At 29.9% G+C, this 20,200-nt stretch overlaps 1 protein-coding gene across 1 annotated transcript; it reads right to left on the bottom strand.

Annotated features, from left to right (window-relative positions):
• Window positions 1-473: 473 nt before the first annotated feature.
• LOC128388261 (integrin alpha-PS2-like) lies at window positions 474-20,025 on the bottom strand. The gene is made up of 20 exons (XM_053347652.1): window positions 19,506-20,025; window positions 17,881-18,002; window positions 16,475-16,584; window positions 15,579-15,702; window positions 15,406-15,467; window positions 15,168-15,306; window positions 14,634-14,725; window positions 11,159-11,368; window positions 6,821-6,923; window positions 5,873-5,970; window positions 4,854-5,154; window positions 4,600-4,748; window positions 4,296-4,507; window positions 3,828-3,972; window positions 3,394-3,477; window positions 3,144-3,313; window positions 2,764-3,064; window positions 1,389-1,550; window positions 759-1,094; window positions 474-679 (listed from the first exon to the last, which is right to left on the bottom strand). The coding sequence occupies exons 1-20, from the start codon at window positions 19,670-19,672 to the stop codon at window positions 572-574; spliced, it is 3,195 nt and encodes a 1,064-aa protein (XP_053203627.1). The 5' UTR covers window positions 19,673-20,025; the 3' UTR covers window positions 474-571.
• Window positions 20,026-20,200: the final 175 nt, after the last annotated feature.

Genomic DNA, 20,200 nt, shown 5'->3' with positions numbered 1-20,200 from the left:
AAGAGAAAATAACATCTCTGTTTACATTCGTTTTTTTCTCTCTCTCACTTCTCTCTCACTCTCTCATCATGGATTGAGATACTTTGGTGGGCTTTTGGCACTTTGATCATCATAATGAAAGATAGAGAAGAGAGAGGAGACCAGGGAGTAGAAATTATTGTAACTGTGTTAAATTAACCTGATTAGTTGGTGGTCTTTGAGAAAGTAGGAAGGCAAATTAACAGACGAAGGCAACATTGGTGGTGGTGAAAATGATGTTTCTGTTGATGACTTGGAAAATTGTGAGTCTTTTTGAAATCGAAGCAGAATATAAATTGCAAGTGATGGGTAGAGAGAGAGAGAGAGAAAGAGAAAGATGATGAGATTGTGATGATAAGTGAAGAAGATGAGAATAGTGAAGAATGAGAGAGAAGAAAAGAGAAAAGAATTGAAAGAAAACGAGCAAGATTCTGATGTGCACATGATGAAGATGATGACGATGAAAGATTTGGTTTTAAAATGGATTAAGAGTTAGCAAAGTTTATGTACAATGATTAGATTTTTGTTTCTCTGTTTCCTATGCGATTGATTTTCACAGCGAAGTGTCTCCCGTTCTGAATTTGTAGCCATTTGAATTTGGTTGCAGTGGTTCGTAATCTTCCTCTCGGGTCGGTGGTCGTTTACGTTTGAAGAAACCAAGCTGATGGTGAGGAAAGAAATTGGAAAACATTAGTGACCATTTTTCGAATATGCAAAAATTGAATGTTATCAATGTTTACCTTCCAAAGTGCTAATGCCAATATGAAGAGAAGCAGTAATCCGACTAGAATGGCAAGTAGGATAATCCATAGAGGGATTGGAAGTCCTCTTTCCAATCCAATTACTCGGACATCGGTTGAAACTCGAGTCACTTTCGCTGGTATATAATCATTTTCAATTCCATAAGGTAATTGAACAACTTCAGCGACCAATTTAGATGAGACTTGAAATTCAGGTAAACCAATTTCAGAGATTGTTTTCTTGGATAATCGTGATCGAATGGTAAAGGTTATCGATTGACGACCTAAATTGTGAACATTACAAACAATTTTGGTACATTGTGTAGCTCCACAGGACTGGAAATAAACAAAAGGAAACCAAATACAAGTTACAGCCAAAAATAGAGATGAAGAGAGAGAGAGAGAGAAGAGGAAGAGAAAGAGAAAGAAAAATAACAAAGAAAATTGTATTACTGAATTAATCTGATTATTTAATTTACTTTTGTCATTTTACTTTAACAAAGTCACATTGAGTAACATTGTTCAGAAAAGGTTATCGATAGGGAAATAGTTAACTGTAATTGACCATTGCGAGGTTACAAGAATGACCAATTCTGGGAATATCGAAAACCTTTCATCAAGTAAACTTACCAGAGCTTCAGCTAATGTTAAAAAAGTTTCACCGACATCCTCTGAGGTTGAATAGCGTTTGGTTCTGATGAGAGAGTTATTTTCATGGGTCAGATGGGTTATCGTTCTTGGGTCATCGGCGAGATAGTTTGAATATTTTCGAGTCTCCGGGTTACGTTGTCTCTGTAAGAAGAAGATGAGAAGAAAAAAACAGAAAAATCAATAAGGAGACAAGAAGATAGAAAACATTATCATGATTATCATGGTTATTTTCAATTAAAAGGGAGAATCAGCTTCAATTGAGAAAATAATTCAACATAAACAAGTCTCGAGTTGATTGATATAAATTGTGACCATGAATTGAATCAATAATCAACTAACTGTTGTCCAAAATTAATAATAATATTGATAATAAACTTTTAACATCATGTCTCTGGTATCATGTTGATCATGTTAACCATGTGTTACCTTGCAACAGATGATTGATAATCAATTTCAAGTGAATCCAAGACAATTATCGAGGAAACAATTTTCGTACGATTGTTAAATGAACTGTTCTAGTGTGAATGAGAAAAAAAAGACTTCACTTTCTTAGAGGAAAAACATGACAACAATTAACAGACCAAAAAGATGATCAAATTAAATGAAGATATAAAATAATAGTGAAATAAATAAATGAATTCTGAGTTACATTGACTGTGTGTGTGTGAGAGAGAGAGAGAGAGAGAGAGAGAGAGAGAGTTGATTGTGCAATGAAAAGAATCAAGAAAATAACAAAAACTATCAACTGTCCATGAGAATTTCAACTTGATTTCCTAATATTGATAAGATAAATGTCATGTTACATTGGAGAATTGAAGAAAGAATAAGAAACAGGACAAGAGATGAAGATAAGTAGAAGAGAAATCAAAGATGTAGAAGAGAAAAAAAAAGAATCCAATTGAATTCTATAAATTGTATTCTGTTCATTTTTCTTATTCCTTCAATTTTCTTGTATATTTAATAAACTAGAACAATTTAACTTGGAAAACTGATTAAGACTGACAAGTTAAACATCAAAAACAGTCTCTTCCTCATCTTCTACATCAGCTCACCCAAATTTCGTTTACTCTCTCAATACATTAACTTTTCCAATGTTGAGAAAAAATGAGAGAAAACAGAAAAAGCTTTTTCTTCATGATGATTCCTCATATGATTCGTGTATCTTTTCAGTGGTGGTGAATTCAATGCTTATATTTGAATAATCAACGATGAATGACTTTGAAAAGATGAAGGATAAAAAGTAAAGTTACTTATTTATTAACTTTAACTCTTTGAAATTTTCTGTTGATTATTGTAAGATGAAATTGTAACTGTAAGAATTAAATTATGTGTCAATCATTTTCTGGTGTCTTACCGGTAATTTAAGTGGATCGATTATTTCTGGACCAAGTTTACCACAATCAACGGTAACTGGTTGGACATCGGTTCCTCTGGTTATATCAATTTCCGGGTCAGAAAGCAGGTAAAGTAAATGTTTACCGTCCAGTGTTTTCGTTGGCCAAAGGATAGTGACACGTTCTAATTTTACGGAACTTGGCCCGTGATTTTGAAAGGTATAAATGTGATTAACCAGGTAACCAAAATCTTCCGCTGTAGTTTGATCATGAACAATTGTCTCTGAAACATTGTGAATAATTTGTTCTGGACTTGAAGCTCTACAAGAACAGTAAAGAATAGTAAAAACAATTAATAGTTTGAAAGTTTATCAAATAATTTAGTTGATTGTTTACATACCCAGTGCTGGTTAGATCAACTTCAACACGAACAGGAATTGATAATTGAACATGATTATCGCCAAGAGTTGAATTCAGTTCTGGATTAGTGCTGTTAACACTCATGAGGAACAGGAAGGTTGGTGATGCGGTTACAAAGAGCTTCGGTTTAAGATGGACGACAAAGTTAAGCTATGAACACAGAGATTAATTGAAAATTAATTAAAATTTGTCGCAATTAATCCGTTTCAATGTTGTAATCAAAATTTTACCTTGTCTCTGGCTAAAAGTGGATTACCAATGTCACATTTCAAAACGTTTTTACCTGTCAACTTAGGCTTGGGTGGGAAGCATCCCTATTGTTTGAGAGAGGAAAAAATAACAGGTAAGTCAATCATCAATTTTGACAAACAAATAAAAAAAAGTAATGATAATGGTAACAGAAATATCCTCAGGAATCAATTTTAAAAGAATCAAATTCATCTCTTTACTTTGAGTTGATTTATCACATAACAATCAAGTAGCTTATTCATTTTGAGTTATAAGTCAAACATTTGACAAACTGAATGAAACTCAAATTACTGATCATTGATACTTATTTCATGACATTCATAGTTATCTACATCTCTGTATATTTGTAGGATCTTTTTGAGTTGAGTCGCCATTTTTATCATCATATTAAATTATACTTGTCACTTTTACTTACCTTAATCCCTTCAGTGTGTGAATATTCAACATCAATGGGAATTTCAAGTTCAAATGTTGATTCGAAAGCATCTTCACGTTTATTCACAATGGTTACATTTAATTCAATCTCTTTGCCAGTTCCAATCAAATATGGATCAATGTTACTATTATTAGAAGATTAAAGATGAAAAGACAATTAGATTAACTTTCTAATCCAATAAATTTGATTATAGTGAAATGGAATAACAAAAAGATAGTAAAAAAAAAAAGTAATACTGATTATATATTATCGAAGAGAAAAAAAAGTTCTAAAAGTCCTTATATTCTGATATTATTGTTTTTCAAACACATACAATACGATGATTTATGCAAATTGATGGTATATATTGACTTTCTTAATGAATTGCAATTTCTTTTTATGATAATTGGCAATAGTAATTAACTTTTTATCACTTTTATTATTACTTGGAATGAGTTAGTTACTTACGGTTCAGCAGTTATCTTAAGATCGGGTATACAAATTTCATCGACACTACAGTTCTTGAGAATTGTTATATCTCGAGTTAGTTTATTACTCGAAACGTAACTTAAAATTGGCCTTGGCGATCCTTTAGTAGATTGGCTTGGAGGAGATGGATGATTAGGTAAATTGTGTTCAGCTTCGATCTTGATTGGAGTCAATTTGTCACGAATATTATTCTGTAAATATTGTAATTCCAAAAAAAAGCATAAATTAAATTGATAGATCAATCATTGTGTAGAATGATATTAATTAAGATCATTTAACTTACAGCGATATAAATTTTGAGCTTATTGCATCTTTCTCGTTTTCTTTGATAACTTTGACTGATTTCTTGTTCACTTTCAGTGGGATTGTTGAGGAAAAACGCTCTTGATGGACGATTAGCTTGATAATCAAGTCTTATGAAGGTGGTTAAATCTAGAAGATGGACCAAAGATGGACAAAATTAACATTGTATCATTTAATAAGAGACTTTTACTCTTTGTTTTATTAAAAGGATGAAACTGGATTAACGATAATTACCCATAACCTCTGGTAACTTGATTCCATCATAACTCAAACAAAATTCAATGTCCATACATGTTACTTTAGATCCATCATTGAGTAAACAAGAACGATCCTTTAGACTAATCTTGGGTGGATTAATCTTCATCGTGGTGTTAATATTGACCACTGGTCTTGACCTTAAATGGACAACACGATCTGAAGCATAAGCTCCTACCAATAGATCTGGATAAGCATTTTCATCCATATCCATACCTCCAGATAGTGAAAAGCCAAAAGTTTTAATACCAGGATCATTCAGATCTAATCCATTGATTACCTGGAAAATACAAAAACACAATAAAACAAATAAATGTAACTAATTAATCATTGAAAGGTAATTACTCAAGTCTATAGCTAAATTGTATCACACATTATAATATAAATTGTTAAATTATTGTTGGTAAAATGTTTTAGATTATTGTAACAATAATAGTGAGCAATGTAAAGGAAAATGTATTAATTGTGCCAGTAAACTGAATCAAATTTCGTCAATTAAAACAATGTAATCATCACCCAAATGACAATAATTATAATTCTGATCAAAAACAGAAAACTATTATAATTAATCATTCGAGGATAAAGCAACAAGTTAACAACAATAAAAAAAGGAGATGTTAAGCTTAGATGAATTTGCGATGATAATTAATATTCATCTTTTTAATCACGTTTCTAATTAATTGTTGAATTATTATTATAAGCTAAAAGAAAACAACTCATACATAGGATAATCTATGTAAGGAAAAGAAAACCTTGTCAACAATTAACTAATTACGACGCTCAGGGTATTATGGAAAATAGTTACTTTTAATAATTAGAATTGAGAATCAATCAAACTAAATGTTTATGTTGTTTACCTTTACATATGTAAAGAGAATAACAAAATCAAAGTAATCATATTAAGAGTGGAAGTTACATCTTATTTAGAGAGAGAGAGAGAATCGCAGGATAATGATGATGGAGATGAGAAAAGATGAAAATATGGGAAACGAATTTACCTGAGAATAGTTCTTGTTGATTCCATGTTTATTTCCATTGTAAATGTAAACTGCTCCTCGTTCACCTTCACCTCCATATGGAGCTCCAATAGCAATATCTATGGTGAAGATAATGAAGATAAAAGGAGAAAGAGAAAGAGATGATGATGATGATGAAGATGAAGATGAAAAGATTGAGGAAAAGTAAAAGAGAAAGAGATGGAAGATTAAATAAGATTGTATCTGCTCCTTGTCTATGAGAATATGAAAATACATGAGGAATTGAATACAAGTAAAACTTGTAGGTGAATCTTATTATCTCTGAATATGTAATATAAGAAGTTCCCTTGAAACTTAATTCCAATGTCAATCATCTTAGAGAGAAGAGAAAACGAGTTGGATAAAATTCACCAAGAGAATAGAATAAGAAATATATAACATGATTGTTGTTCACCATTCGTTTAATATTATCACTTTCATAATAATATGTAATAATAATCAAGAAAAATGTTCGATATTCTCATGAGAATATAGACTAATGTTGACCCAATAAAATTAACCTATTACACCTCGTTTTTTATCACCATGTTCTTCATGATTCCATGTTGAAATTCAGTTATTCTCTTCTAACAGAAAATGGATACTTGAGAGTTTATACTTGTTAATTTACCTTTCGAAATACATGCAACTGAGAATTCACTTAATTCTGTAACAATATCAGTAAAAGTAAAGAGGAAAACATGAGGGAAATGAAGTTTCATTGCACATTTCACTAAATGGTTGGAATTAAATGTAGATTAACAGTTTATATGCTAATTTACCTGAAATCGAATGGAACCTTTTCAACAAAACAAACATATTCGAACACAGAATTTAAACAATATTAAAACAAATGAAGATATAAAATTAATCCCTTGTTCTTGTTAAATCAACGTTAACATGGTGATGAGAATAATTTAATCTTCTTACCTGGATAACCGTCCATGTTAACATCTCCCAGTGAGGTGACAGCATTACCGAATCGTCCTCTGTGATTGGGTCCATCAATTTTATCACCGATTTCAAAATAGCCCTAATTAAAGATTAATGAACATATTAATTAATGAAAAGGAAATTAGTTGCGAAGAGACAATTGAATGTTACATGGCATCGAGTTAGAATTCAAGTTAATCAATTAATCAAATTGTTTTCCTTTTAATGAGTAGATTTTATTGTTAATCTGCAAATTATTTTTCTACTAATTAAATAAAACAATTAGGTAAGTAAGAGAGAGAGAGAGAAGACTAATTAAAGGTTAGTATCTTAATTGGAAGTTTATTAATTATGATTTTATCTTTTTCTTTTCTTTTTTTGGTAAAATCTTTTAATACTTTGATGATGTGATTGAAACAATTGAATTTTCTCTTATTTTTCCTGAACAATTAGTTAATTCTGTTCGTTTAAATCTAACAATCGACTTGAATTGTAAATTCTGATGAAATCATTCTGTTATTTTAGATGGAATCATATTCGTAGGTAAGATCGTTTTTAATTATTCTTTTTTATGATTTTCTATTCTAATTGTTACATAATAAAACGTGCAAATATTTGGAAATTAAGTACAATGAATTGAGAAGGAGAATCTATTTTCAGATAAATTTTGATACTTTTGCTGAAAAGAATCATTTGTTTTTCTTCTGTTTTCTCTCTCTCTCTCCATTTCTTTGACTTTTAACATCGTCATCATCTTCATCATGTTATGGATGAAGATAATGATGAGATTTGGGTGAAGAGCTTTTAACGGAATTTCAAGATGGAAAAAGGGAAGAATAGAATAAGAAAAGAGCAGAAAAAGAGATTCAATAAAGGATAAAGATAAAGTTGATTCTTTTCATCGTGATTCTATCTCATCATCATCACTTTCTCTCTCTCTCTCTCTCTCTCTTCCATCTTTCTCATCTCATAGCATATCCTCTGGGTAAAAATAACCTTGTTTATCAATCCAAACTCTTTCTTTCTCTTTCGTAATGATGAAAATGGCGAAGAAGAAAAAAAAACTGTTGATCTTCATCATCCATTTATCTAACATATACCAATGAGCGAAATGATTTTTTCTCATTTACTTCTCACATTATTACAACTCAACATTAGGCTTGAGTTGATTCATTTGAAATTCAGTTTATCAGATTCATAATAACAATCAAATAATCATTTTATTTTCATCATTTCCTTCATCCTAATTCATTATTAATATGAGATCGTATTCAATTGATTTTTTTTCTCTCTCTTCTCTTTATCATTATTTCAGAATCATCATTCTGGATCCTCGGTGTCTCCAGGGTTGTATATTCAGAGAGAGAGAGAGAGAGAGAGAGAGAGAGAAAAGGTGAGAAGATGCTTAGAGAAGAGCTTGGAATAATCTTGATAACTTCTCTTCCTTGTCTTCTTCTTTTTCTTTCCCTGACAATATATTCACTTAACATTATTGTCATCTAAATTTGTTCAACTTGAGAATCAGTTTAACCTGTAAGTTCATCAATCACTTCAATTCATGCTCATCTTTAGCATTGGATAAAAGCCAGAGGAACATGTTAAATGAGGGAATTGAAAATCTCGACTCACTCATTCTAATGGTGAACATAAAACTTTTTTTTCGGTTATCAGGTCAACAATCAACAATTATCAATAGGTATAAATAATATAGATATTATTTAAATGGTTCTAATCCCTGTCAACCAAAAGGAACAGAAAAGATTTAAATTAATCATTAATATTGCCTCATGATTATCAAATTTTTTTTTCTCCCGCCTTAACTTACCAAAATTCTGATCATTAATATGATCAGAAAAATGAAAATCAGTTAATCTTAATCATCTTCATCATCCTCATACAGATAAACTATCAATAGTACTCATGAGAGTTACTCTAATGCCTGATAATGATAGTAATCATATTCACAACTAATGATTTATTAATTGAATTAATAATCTCCATTGATTTTCAATTATCTCGCAACCAAATGATCATCAATATTATTAATCGTTTTGTTTGTTGGGAAAAATATTATCTAAGTATTGGCCTAATAACGAACCAAATTTACCGTGAAAATTTTAATTAACTAAATGTTTTCTAATTGTAATTACAGGTAAACAAATTGGAGAAGCAACTTTAGCTAATTGAATATCATGTTTTACCAAACAATTTAAAATTAATTAACAATTGGAAGAATCCAAAGTTACAATGAAAAGGTAAAAAATTGCATTTCTTTTTTCATTTATAATCAATAGCAAACAAATAATCAAATATTTACAAATAGACTTGATTGTGATGATCTAATTGCTGGAAACCACCCAGAGTAAGCAATTGACAGCCATCAGAACCCAATTAAATTGTAATCAGTTTTCTGCATAAATTGTAAACTGGTCTACTTTTTTTCTGCAATTATATTAATTTATTGATGAGAAAACATGAAAACCTTTGCAAAAAAAGGATGAGGATGGAGACGATGAAGATAAACTTGGAATTGACCTTAACTTTTTCCTAAACGGGAAAAGCGTCTTTTTGACCTTGAGACATGGGTTAGTTATCATCTTAGTTATCCTTGTTGTGTTTACATCATCATCATCATCATCTTAATCATCAACAAACTGTTTTTTTCCCTCAAATAATCAACATCCGTTTGATTATTTAAAATCCATTGATTGTTAATTTTTGTGTTTAAAATTGTAATTGATTATTTTAATAATCGTTTCGATGTAAATATAAACATTACATTAACTTTTCCAATGACCATTTAGTATAAACAATGTTCATTTCTTACAATTGTAATAATACAAATTTAACTTGACTAATTTGACTTTAATTGTCACCTTCATCTAGCACAATGATCAACTCTCAATATAGCAAATGGATTCCCAAGGTAGTCGGGATATAATTAATACTGTCATTTTGACTTAATCATCATCATGATAATCATTTAGTCTAGTGAACTTAATTAATTTCTTTGTGAATTAATTAGAGGAACAAAAAATCAATCTAATTAAGATTATCATCACGATCACCAAATAATCAAAAATGCTATTGGCTTTTATGTATCATTATTTGGAAATCAACAATCAATTCTTATATTGATTTGATGATTGCTATTTAAACACAATTAGTAAATCAATTCAAGTCTTCAATTTCCTTTGCCTAAAACAAGTAACAATTTACAAGGTGAAACAACAATTTGATTAAATTGTCGAAAAGGAAATTAAATCCTATCCAAGATAAAGAGTTAAATTGTAATTCTAGTTCTAATTGCAACTTGACTGAACACATTAACTTTAAATTGTAATTACAAATCAACAATCTAAATGACATTCAACAAGTTAAAACAATAAAAAATAGGAGATGAAACAAAAAAATTGTTAACAATTAAGTTCCCTGTGGATATTGTTGATCACTTGAAGCAAACAATCAACATTGATTTTTGACATTATTTGTGATATTAGTTGATCGAAAAACCTTGAACTTTTTCCTATTCATCATCATGAAATCAAAGATTAAGAACTTTTTTTATCGTCTATTCTCATAAATGAGATGAGGATGGAGAGAGAGAGAGATGAAAAAAGGAAAACCTTTTAAACTTATACTTAGTCAATATATTAACTGTTGCACATCAATTAAATTACGTTTCTTGTGTTTTGATAATCGCAAGTGAAAACATAACATAAAAATCAATTCACTCAACATTATAAATCTTCATGTTTATGTCAATGGGAATTTTTCAACTACCATTGAGGATTAACAGGTTATCTTATGTTTTATAATCAGCGGGATAATAAAATTTACCTCTGAGGAGAGAGAGAGAGAGAGCAGAAAATACTGACCATTAAGTCAAGAATTGACCAGAAAAGAGATTTGATTTTCAGTTACAATTCAATTTGATTCACTTTCTTATTACCTATTGTATGATAATAGTTTCATTCATCTTCTTGATTGTTGGTTTATTTTCATCTTAACATGATTTCTTTAATTTATTATCATTCGTTAATCTTATTGTATTATTATAATAATAATACTTTGGTAATCTATTTATTATTATGATATTATTATATTAATACAATTAACTTTGTCTAATTGTTGTCATGTTGATTAGTTGAATTAAGCTTTTTTCTTTACTCCTTCCATCTTATATGTACATTATAAAGCTAAATAACTAATCTAATTTTAATTAAATTAGAGGTAAACATTTGTTATTAGATTAAATCTCTTCGAAAGACTTAGTTTACTTTTACTTTAGTTTGGTTGGTAATTAATTAATTGATTTACGGTTAATCATCTTACCGATTTACGTTGATATGCAATGTAGACTCTTCCATGTTCATATGATTTATCCTTTGAATCGGGTTTAGTATAAAATGGAGCTCCGATAATTAAATCATCCAGTCCATCCTTGTTTAGATCAGCTGATGCCAATGAGTACCCAAAATAAGCACCCATAGTGTCACCGGTTATGTTGACAATATTTTTCATCTCTTTGGTGAAAATGCAAACCTATGGATTAGGAATAAATCAAATCCAAATGAATTAAAATGTCATCTCAATGAAATTCAATGGGGATAAGATGAACAATCAGCTGATTGTTTATTTGGGATGATTAGTATTCAAATGATTAACATGACAAGTGATTAATATCTTGGTTTTGTTGTTTGGGAGGCATTTGATTGTCAATTGATTGTCATCAATTTTCATCATACTCCTTAACTAGGAGGTTGACCTAATATTAATCAACTAAATTGTAACAATCAGTTGATTGTAAATACTCACTAATGTAGATGGTTAATTTTTACTAGTTCATCTAAAAGTTAATAAGATTAAAAATTGTTGATTGTAAACAATTTAATGTTTAGTTTTGTTTACTCAAATTACTCAAGTGAAATTGTTGAGTATCAGGGAAAGTTGATTAAGTCAACAATCAACAATTTCATCAAGTTTAATCAACAATTAAGGTAAAGAAATGAAAGGATTTTCATTAGAATCAATATTAACACTTGGTTTCAATATGTTAATTGTAATTGAAAAAAAGGGTTTTCCAAGACAAGAAAATCAACAATTAAGAAAACAGGAAATATGGTTAATCTATTGATTAGAATCAAGTTAATTGTTAACCTTCATAATCGTTATGATTTGTCAAATTAATTTAAATTCATTTTGAAAGTTAAATGAGGAGATTTTGACCAAAATAAATTGCTAAATTAGGTAACAATTAAAGAAGAAAATTAATCAATACAAAATTAACTATTCAATTACTGAGAATCAAATTTACATGATGATTTTCATCTCGATTCATATTGAAATCATCAGACTGAATTTACCGTTAGTTTGATGATGATGAAAAATAACAAAGACTTTGCTATCCTTATGAATACATAAAATGTTGTTTACTTTTCATGGAGATTGAATGAAAAATAAATAGTTTGTAATATTATCATGACGATAATCATGTTAACCTGAATTTTCAAGTGGAAGAAAAAAAGTTCTGAGTGGGTTGAAATTTTTTCTTTTTCTCAAATGATCACCATGAAGAGAACCTGAAAACCAGAAGATAAGCTCATAGGATTTAAAGACCAAGTTATTGAATAACATGTTGATTGTTGAATATCATCATCATCATCATCATGATTAAGACTAATCATTATCAACAATTTATCCCCCAGTTTGATTAATGTTTAAATTCAATTTGAACAACAATCAACTTTCATCTAGAATACAAAAGGTTGATGGTTACAATATGATTATAATTCATAATTACACTGATTAACCTTAAATTAGATTTAATAATAAATGAAAATTAGTTGATAACAATTTAATCATGATTAGTGTGATTATCAATGACATGTTTATGTTTTCGGTTTGTATTTAAATTGTCACACATCTCATTTAATATTTACTTGAACAATTATGTTTGGACTAATTTGATTTTATTTTAATCCTAATTTATGACAATTGTTGAGGTGAACACAATTAAACATTAATTTTTTGCTTCACTTGTCTTTTATAAATTGCTAATTAAATAAATTATTTCATTCAGTTAATCTGTAATTTTAATAATATTCATAGAAAGGATTAATAAAGGTAGAAAGGGGATTAACAAAAGGAGATTAAAGTGATTAAGTAAATGTGTAATCATTGGCTGGAAGATTTTTCATTTTAATTGCTTACTAATTATGAATTTCATTCTGCTTTTTTTTTCATTATATCAGAGAAAATGATTATAACTGATTGAATGCACTTAATTGTTGATTAATTGTAGATGATCAATAAGAGAGAGTCAATGATCAATTTGATCAGAATGTGAATTATTGAGGATTGGAGACTCAAAACAGACAGAATAAGATAATAAGATTCCTGGGGAGAAAATGAGTTCTAACCATGAATGAACATGAATAATAGAGGCAACAGATGAGAAGGTGATGTTAGTGAGAGTGGTAATATTGGAAGAGGGTGGGAAGGGAAAAAGTTGGCAATCGAAATACAAGTTGCTCAAATTTCTGTCAAAATTTTGTTTATCGCCAACAACAAGTTCACAGATGAACAGGAAGATGAAGATAATTCAGAAGATGATCATTTGCATGATGATCAAGATAGAGAGACACATATTCAATGTTGGCCCAATTTTGGGTGGAAAAAAGAAAAGTTCTGGGAATAACTCCAATTCTTTCAGAACTTTTTCTCTACCTTGAGTGTTTTTAGATATATTCATGAATAAGGCGAGAGAGAGAGAGAGAGAGAGAGAGCTATTTCCACATAGAAAGAAAAAAAATATTAACATGAAAGTAGGAAGAGAAAAAAAGATCAACATCGAGGAAAAAAAATCTAGTTTTTTCTTCTTTTCTCATTGAAATGATAGATTCTGTTATAATATCAGGGTAAATCAGAATTGAAACCATCGGATTCATGATATTACATCATCTTGTATATAAAAGGTTAACCTTTTAGTAGATTCAAGTGAGAATTATTTTTGGGATGAATACAGATAACATTGGATATTACAATAAACACACAACATTTTAACATAAAACAGAAACACCGAGGATAATGGTGAGGGCGAGAGATGGAGGAGTAAGATGATGATAAAGATCATCTCTTAGTCGCTTTTCATCAATGTAATATTCATGTATTATATAATTTTCCTCGTCTTCATCTTCATCTTGTGGAAGACCATCTTGAAGAAATATTAAAAAACATTTCAACCTTAAAATGATAATCTTCATCTTTCCTCAGTCTCTTTTAACTTCATATTCCTGATCATCATCATCATCATCATAATCAGCATCTCTCTCACTCTCTTACTTTTCCTGCTGTGTAGCTTTTTGCTTCTTAAAAATTTTACTCCCACTGTTTTAGTTACCCAAATGATGCCAATCTGAATGTCGCTTGAGTTTTACACACACAGACCTCTAGATCTTGATATCATCCTCATCATCCTCATCATCCTTATCTTCATCATCATCTCAGGCCTTAAAATAACCAGTCACCAGTTATTTTATCCTAATAATGCAATTTCTTTATTGCGATTTTTAAGTTTGTCTTTGGTAATTTTTTGTTTTCTCTTGAAAACAAAAATTCACCGGAAGTTAAAAATGTAAACATAGACCCAGACACGATTGATGACTAAGTGATGATGATGATATAATGTTTACTGTTTCAATGAATTATATACCAAAACATTACTCAGGACTTTGAATCATTGGTGTGCGGAGGCGGAAAAGGAAAGGGTTTGGTCATGAGGATTAAGATTGTTGATCAACAAACTTACCTGACCAGTTAGATTTGCACCTCGAGGTTGACCAACTGCAATATCGTTTGATTTATCATTAGAACCAAATTTACCCCAAACCAATGAATATCCTGTAATTAATTAGTCAAATAATTAGTAAATTGATTATCCATTTGATTAGATACATTGAAAGTCTTTGTCTAACTTTTTCCATGGATTATAACAGATCTAATTAGTTAATTGAATCAGAGAGAGAATCAATTACAATTAAATTGAATCAGTGAGAATTAATCAACTGACCAAAATGTACATTTAACTAACAATTGAAAAGCTTTTAAATCAAATGTAAATTTAAAATTAATTAATGTCAATCAATAAAAAAAAGTTAATTGAGTAAAAGATGAAAAAAACAAAAATTATCAACAACAAATTGATAGACTTTATCAATTAATAGGATAAATTGTATTTCCATTTTGATTAAAGTTAATTGAATTAAAAGGCCATTTTTATATGGTATTAGTGGTTATGGTTTAAAACAATCAAATCTAAATGACAATTAGTTAATCAACTCACCAAGATAAGTGTCATCGTTTGAAGCTGTTCCCTCCTTTGTTTCGTATGGCGATTGAGTCAATTGATGAAGATCATAGGAGAAAACTTTTCCTTGCCAATAATAAGATCCAACAGCACCGAGAAATACCTGACGACCTTCCTGGTGAATCATGAGAATTGATTTAATTGTTGCAAATTAAAATATTAGAATAACAAATTAGGTGAGAATCGAAATGGTCAATTGTTGTTTTCAACTTACTGGTTCAACGGAGGCGGAGAAACCAGCTTGGCAAGAGCCCAATCTATGGTAACCCCATTTCTCTGAGGCGAGGAAAGAAAAATGTAAATTATCAGATGAAGATTATTATTAATTTGATGATTGAAGGTGATGAGAATCATGATGAATACAATTTAAATAGATGTAAACATTACCAGCAACTCTACATGGTGCCAATGGTGTTATTCCTGAAAAACCACCGGTGGAAACATAACAGAAACCAACAGGATCTCGACGTTTATTATTGTAGGAAAAGAAAACATAACGAGGAGCACAAGCCTATTAAACAAAGAGATAAATTAACAATCAATTGATTAACACACAAACAACAGTTGAATGAAAGAATCAAAAAGCTAACATTTAACAATTAAGAAAATTTAAATTCCAATTCGTATGAATAGCAACTCAGCTGATCCAAAGTAGTGAAAATAACGAGCTAACGGATTAACGGAAAAATTTAATTCTTCAATTTTTTTTTCAATTGTTTTCTTTTCTCTCTTCACAATTAGTTTGATTAATTTTTATTCTATTAATTTATGGTTAACTTTCTTTTAATTGTTCTTTTGTTTAATGTTCATCTTATCATCGTAATTGATAAAAAATATTAATTGTCTCTGATTAAGATTAATTTTAATTCAATCTGTGAGTTAGGCCTGAGTTAGGTCTGAGTTTTGCTTTTGTTTGTTTCTTAATCACTTTGACCAAACCTTTTTTTGTGAAACTCATTTCATAATTTACCTTAATTGTGACTATTAACTGATATTTTAATGTCTAATTATGAGATGAAATTTGTGGTGATAAAAATTAATGGCTACAATTTAATCCCTTAATTATGAACAATCAACATCTATATAATATCAAGATCCTTTTTTTATGTTTCTATATTTTTATTGCCAATGTTATTATTAAGATTGACATAATTGATCTTCATGGATACATTATCCTTTTTTTAATTATCTCAATTGATCACGCAATCAGTTAATCATGATTGAGGAATATCTTGGAACAAAGTGAATCAATTAAAATGCGAAAATAATCATGTTCATCTTACCACAATTACTCCTGTTTTACCAGAACTTTGGACTGTTGCTCCGAACCATTGACCTTCCTTTTCTTCAGTCTGAACACGGAGGCCATTTTTCGCTGTTACATTTCGATTACCTGAGAGAACAATTATAAAGAAATCAAATTAATTATCAATCTCTCCTAAATTGGTGATTATTCAATCGTTCATGGTCTCAAATCATCTAAACTCATCTTGCAACCAAATCAATTTTTCCTTGGAGGTAACCTGAGTATAAACCAGTTGGATGGAAATGATCAAACAATTAAAAACCAACAATTAACATCATTAGTGGTTTATCCCTAACAATTAGCTTTGTTATTACAAGTTGTAGTAAACTGTTATTCATTCATTTCTTATTCTTTATTGATTATTATCATGAAAAGAAAACCTTAGTGATGAAGTTAATTGTAACCTGATAAAATATTCATTCTCAAGCAAAGGGAAACCAGAAGAATCTAAAAATAGATCAACAAACTAAATGGATACAAGGAATAATCCAGATCATTGATTTGATCGTAGTAAAAGTTTAATCAACTATTTGAAGATAATCTAATTAATTCTAATAGTTGATCTGGTCTTTGGATTTGTATTCGTTTGTTGGTGACCTCAACCGCGAATCTATCATCAAAACAAACAACGAACGAAACACTTATCGTGATTAAAAGAAACGGAAGAATATAAATTACATTTTCTTTTTTTTTCTTCTCTCTTCTCTCTTCTATTTCCTATTTTGTTCCAAATTCAAAGTAACAAATTGTGAATCATGAAAAAATATGAATCCCGAGAATCACCTGTTGCATGTTATTATTATTCCTCTTGTTATTACGCATTCAAGAAGTTATCATAATCAAGACAACATCCAGCATGATGAGAGTAAAGAGTAATATCAAAATAAGAAGAAAAAACCAGAAAATGATGAAGAAAGATGAAGAAAGATGATGCTACTCTCACTCTTCCTATTCCTCCCTCTTTCTCTCTCTCTTTCTCTCTCTCTCTCCCATCATACTCACTTCATCACTAACGTTATCATCATCATCATGCAAAAGTTTGTTTCTGCTTATATATTGATAATAAGTAGATTTTTCTGGTTTTCACCTGTTAAACGGCAATGATACGATTCAATTGAATCTTATTTTCGCTCCTTCAATGTAATCAGAAAATTAAACAAATGATTAACTAAATTGTTGTTAATATTTCCATCCGATTGAGCTAAATTCATACGATAGATATGAAACTGTGATTTACTTTTAATACAAGTAACATTTATTTTCCACTATTTCGTAAATGATTGATTGCTGATGATTATTATCACTTTTTTTTCTGTTTCTCAATCATTCTGATTGATTGATTTGACTCTTGCTCTCTCCTGATGATGACGATCATGGACTTACCTGTTGTGTCAAAAGGTATCACTTGACATAATCCCGATGATTGTGGTATACATTTGAAGACTGCACCACCACGAGTAATACCCTCCTGAGATCCTGGTGCTAATGGTGCTCCTACAAGAAGCCTGAGATGATTGAAAGAAATAAAGAAAATTGATTAACAATCAACTTAATTGAGAAAAAACAAATATAAACAAAATCATATTTTTCTCTATTGACAAGTTAACATGTTTATCTTTTTTCATGGGAAAAGATTATCATTATTAATTTCATGTCCACCCTGAATTTTTTATTCTTCTCACGGTTTATCATAATCATCATGAAACGATTAATGATTTTTAGGTGAATTAATTTTCTGATTGTTTGATTTCCTTAAATCTGCACAATGATTATGCATGAAAACAATTGATTGTTTTATTTTCAATCAATTCAATTACATCGCATAATCAACACACTGTTGGGTAATTGAATTAGAGTTTTTTTTTTCATTCTCTTGCTTATTGAATGATGATTCGCAACTTTCATCGGAATCAACAATTGCAATGAAAGCGAAAATTACATAAATCAATCAATTGAAAATAATCAACAAATCAACGAAATTGAAATGACCATTGAATCGGCCGTTGGAAAACAAAACTACAGTCATGGGACCTTTGACCTGTCGATGGTAATTTAATCTCGAAGCCAAAGAGGAAAAAAAGATCAACTATATAATTTTGGCGAAGTGAATAAGAGACGAAGAAGATGAAGAGAAGAAAAAAGTTGGCCTAGAAACAATATCGATCATTTGACTCCCACGAGTGACTTTTGAACACATAGAGGATGAAGAAGATGAGGATGATTAGGATGAAGATGAGGATGAAGATACAGAACAGAGGAAGATGGAGAAAGATGAAAGAAGAGCAGAGGAAAAAGGCGCGAGGTGCACACTTTACACTAGGAAGATGATGAAGAGATGGAAAAAGATGATGATGGAGATAAAGGACAAAGGAAGATAAATTAAGAGAGAGAGAGAGACAAAAATCGCCTCTTGTAATTATCCATGTGCTCTCCATATGGTCTCATCTTTTTCCAATGGTAACCATCAGAATTTTCATCTTTTCTTTCATCTTCCTAATCATCTTTATCTTAATCAATTCTAATCATTGATACTAAAGTTGATTAATTTAATTGTTACACCATCCAATCCATTAGGAAATTAATTTGACCATTAAGGATAATGTAACAATCAATCAATCAAATGTCTTGTAACTTTTACCAAAAGAGAGTCAAACTTAATTGTTGCATTAGATTCTTGTTTCTCAACTAAATTGTAATTGTAATTGAAATTGAAATTGTTGATAATTTGTTTTTAACTAATCCAATTTGATTGCTTGTTGATTATCTTTAATGAAAGAATTGATTGTAACCGTTTGAAGCAATTAAGTTAATCCAGTTTCATGTTTTGTATTAAAAAACAGTAACCAAAAAAAAACGTCATCAATGTAAACATATTAATCTTAATTGTTGTTTACTTGTTTCTCTTTGTATTTAATGATAACGGTTAATTGTTATCATGGTTAAACTTAAAAGATTGTGATCTTTAAATTAGTAAACAATTTAAATTGTTAATCAGCAAGTTAGCTTACCAATAATTGTCTCCGTCTTTGTGTTGAGCAACTGAAAACCCATAGTAAGTATCGGGTGTCCCTCGGTGGACAACAGCAGTTCTTGTATCAATATTAAATGTCCAACAGTAGTTGATTAAAATAGCAATTAGGTAAATAAAGAGACCATAATTTAATTTAATCCACATTGGCACACAATTAGTTGATTGATGAAAGGAAACAAATTAAAACCACAAACTAGAAACAAAAGGAAACACAAAAATCCGAAGACACAAAATTTTTTCAGGCAAAGGTGAAAAAACGGAAAAGATGAAGTGATGAGGATGATAAGATGATATTAGTGATGATGATAAGGGTTATGATGATGATAAACAACTACAATGATTAAAAAAAGTACAGTTATCTTGGTGAAGAGAAATTTTTTTAATTTTCGAATTTTTTTCTAAAACAAATCATGAAATCATTTCTTAAGAAGCTTAAGATAATGATGAAGATGATGGGGAGAGACTAAAGTGAGAAAGAGAGAGAGGGAGAGTAAGTAAACTGAAGATTAGGGAGAGAGAAGATGATGATGAAGATGAGAGGTTGTAACTTTTTAAACAGGAAAAAAAAGAAAGTGAAATGATGAAGGAAGAAAGAGAAGCAAAGAGAGGGAGGTAAGAGAAGGAGAGGAAGAGCGAGAGAGAGAGAGAGAGAGAGAGAGAGAGAGAGGTAGT

This window comes from Panonychus citri, unplaced genomic scaffold, assembly GCF_014898815.1.
Source record: "Panonychus citri isolate SS breed McGregor unplaced genomic scaffold, ASM1489881v1 Contig00096, whole genome shotgun sequence".
NCBI classification, from domain to species: Eukaryota; Metazoa; Arthropoda; class Arachnida; order Trombidiformes; family Tetranychidae; genus Panonychus; species Panonychus citri.
This window is presented reverse-complemented; position numbering and strand designations above follow the sequence as displayed.

Bases quoted from the DNA above. Each gene is read 5' to 3' on its own strand.
- LOC128388261 (XM_053347652.1), bottom strand. From the start codon at position 19,672: ATGTGGATTAAATTAAATTATGGTCTCTTTATTTACCTAATTGCTATT. The intron at 11,369-14,633 runs GTAAGTTTGTTG...CCTAATCCATAG, and splicing joins GTGCAAATCTAACTGGTCAG to GTTTGCATTTTCACCAAAGA. The intron at 3,314-3,393 runs GTAAAATTTTGA...CTGTGTTCATAG, and splicing joins CACTTTTAGCCAGAGACAAG to CTTAACTTTGTCGTCCATCT.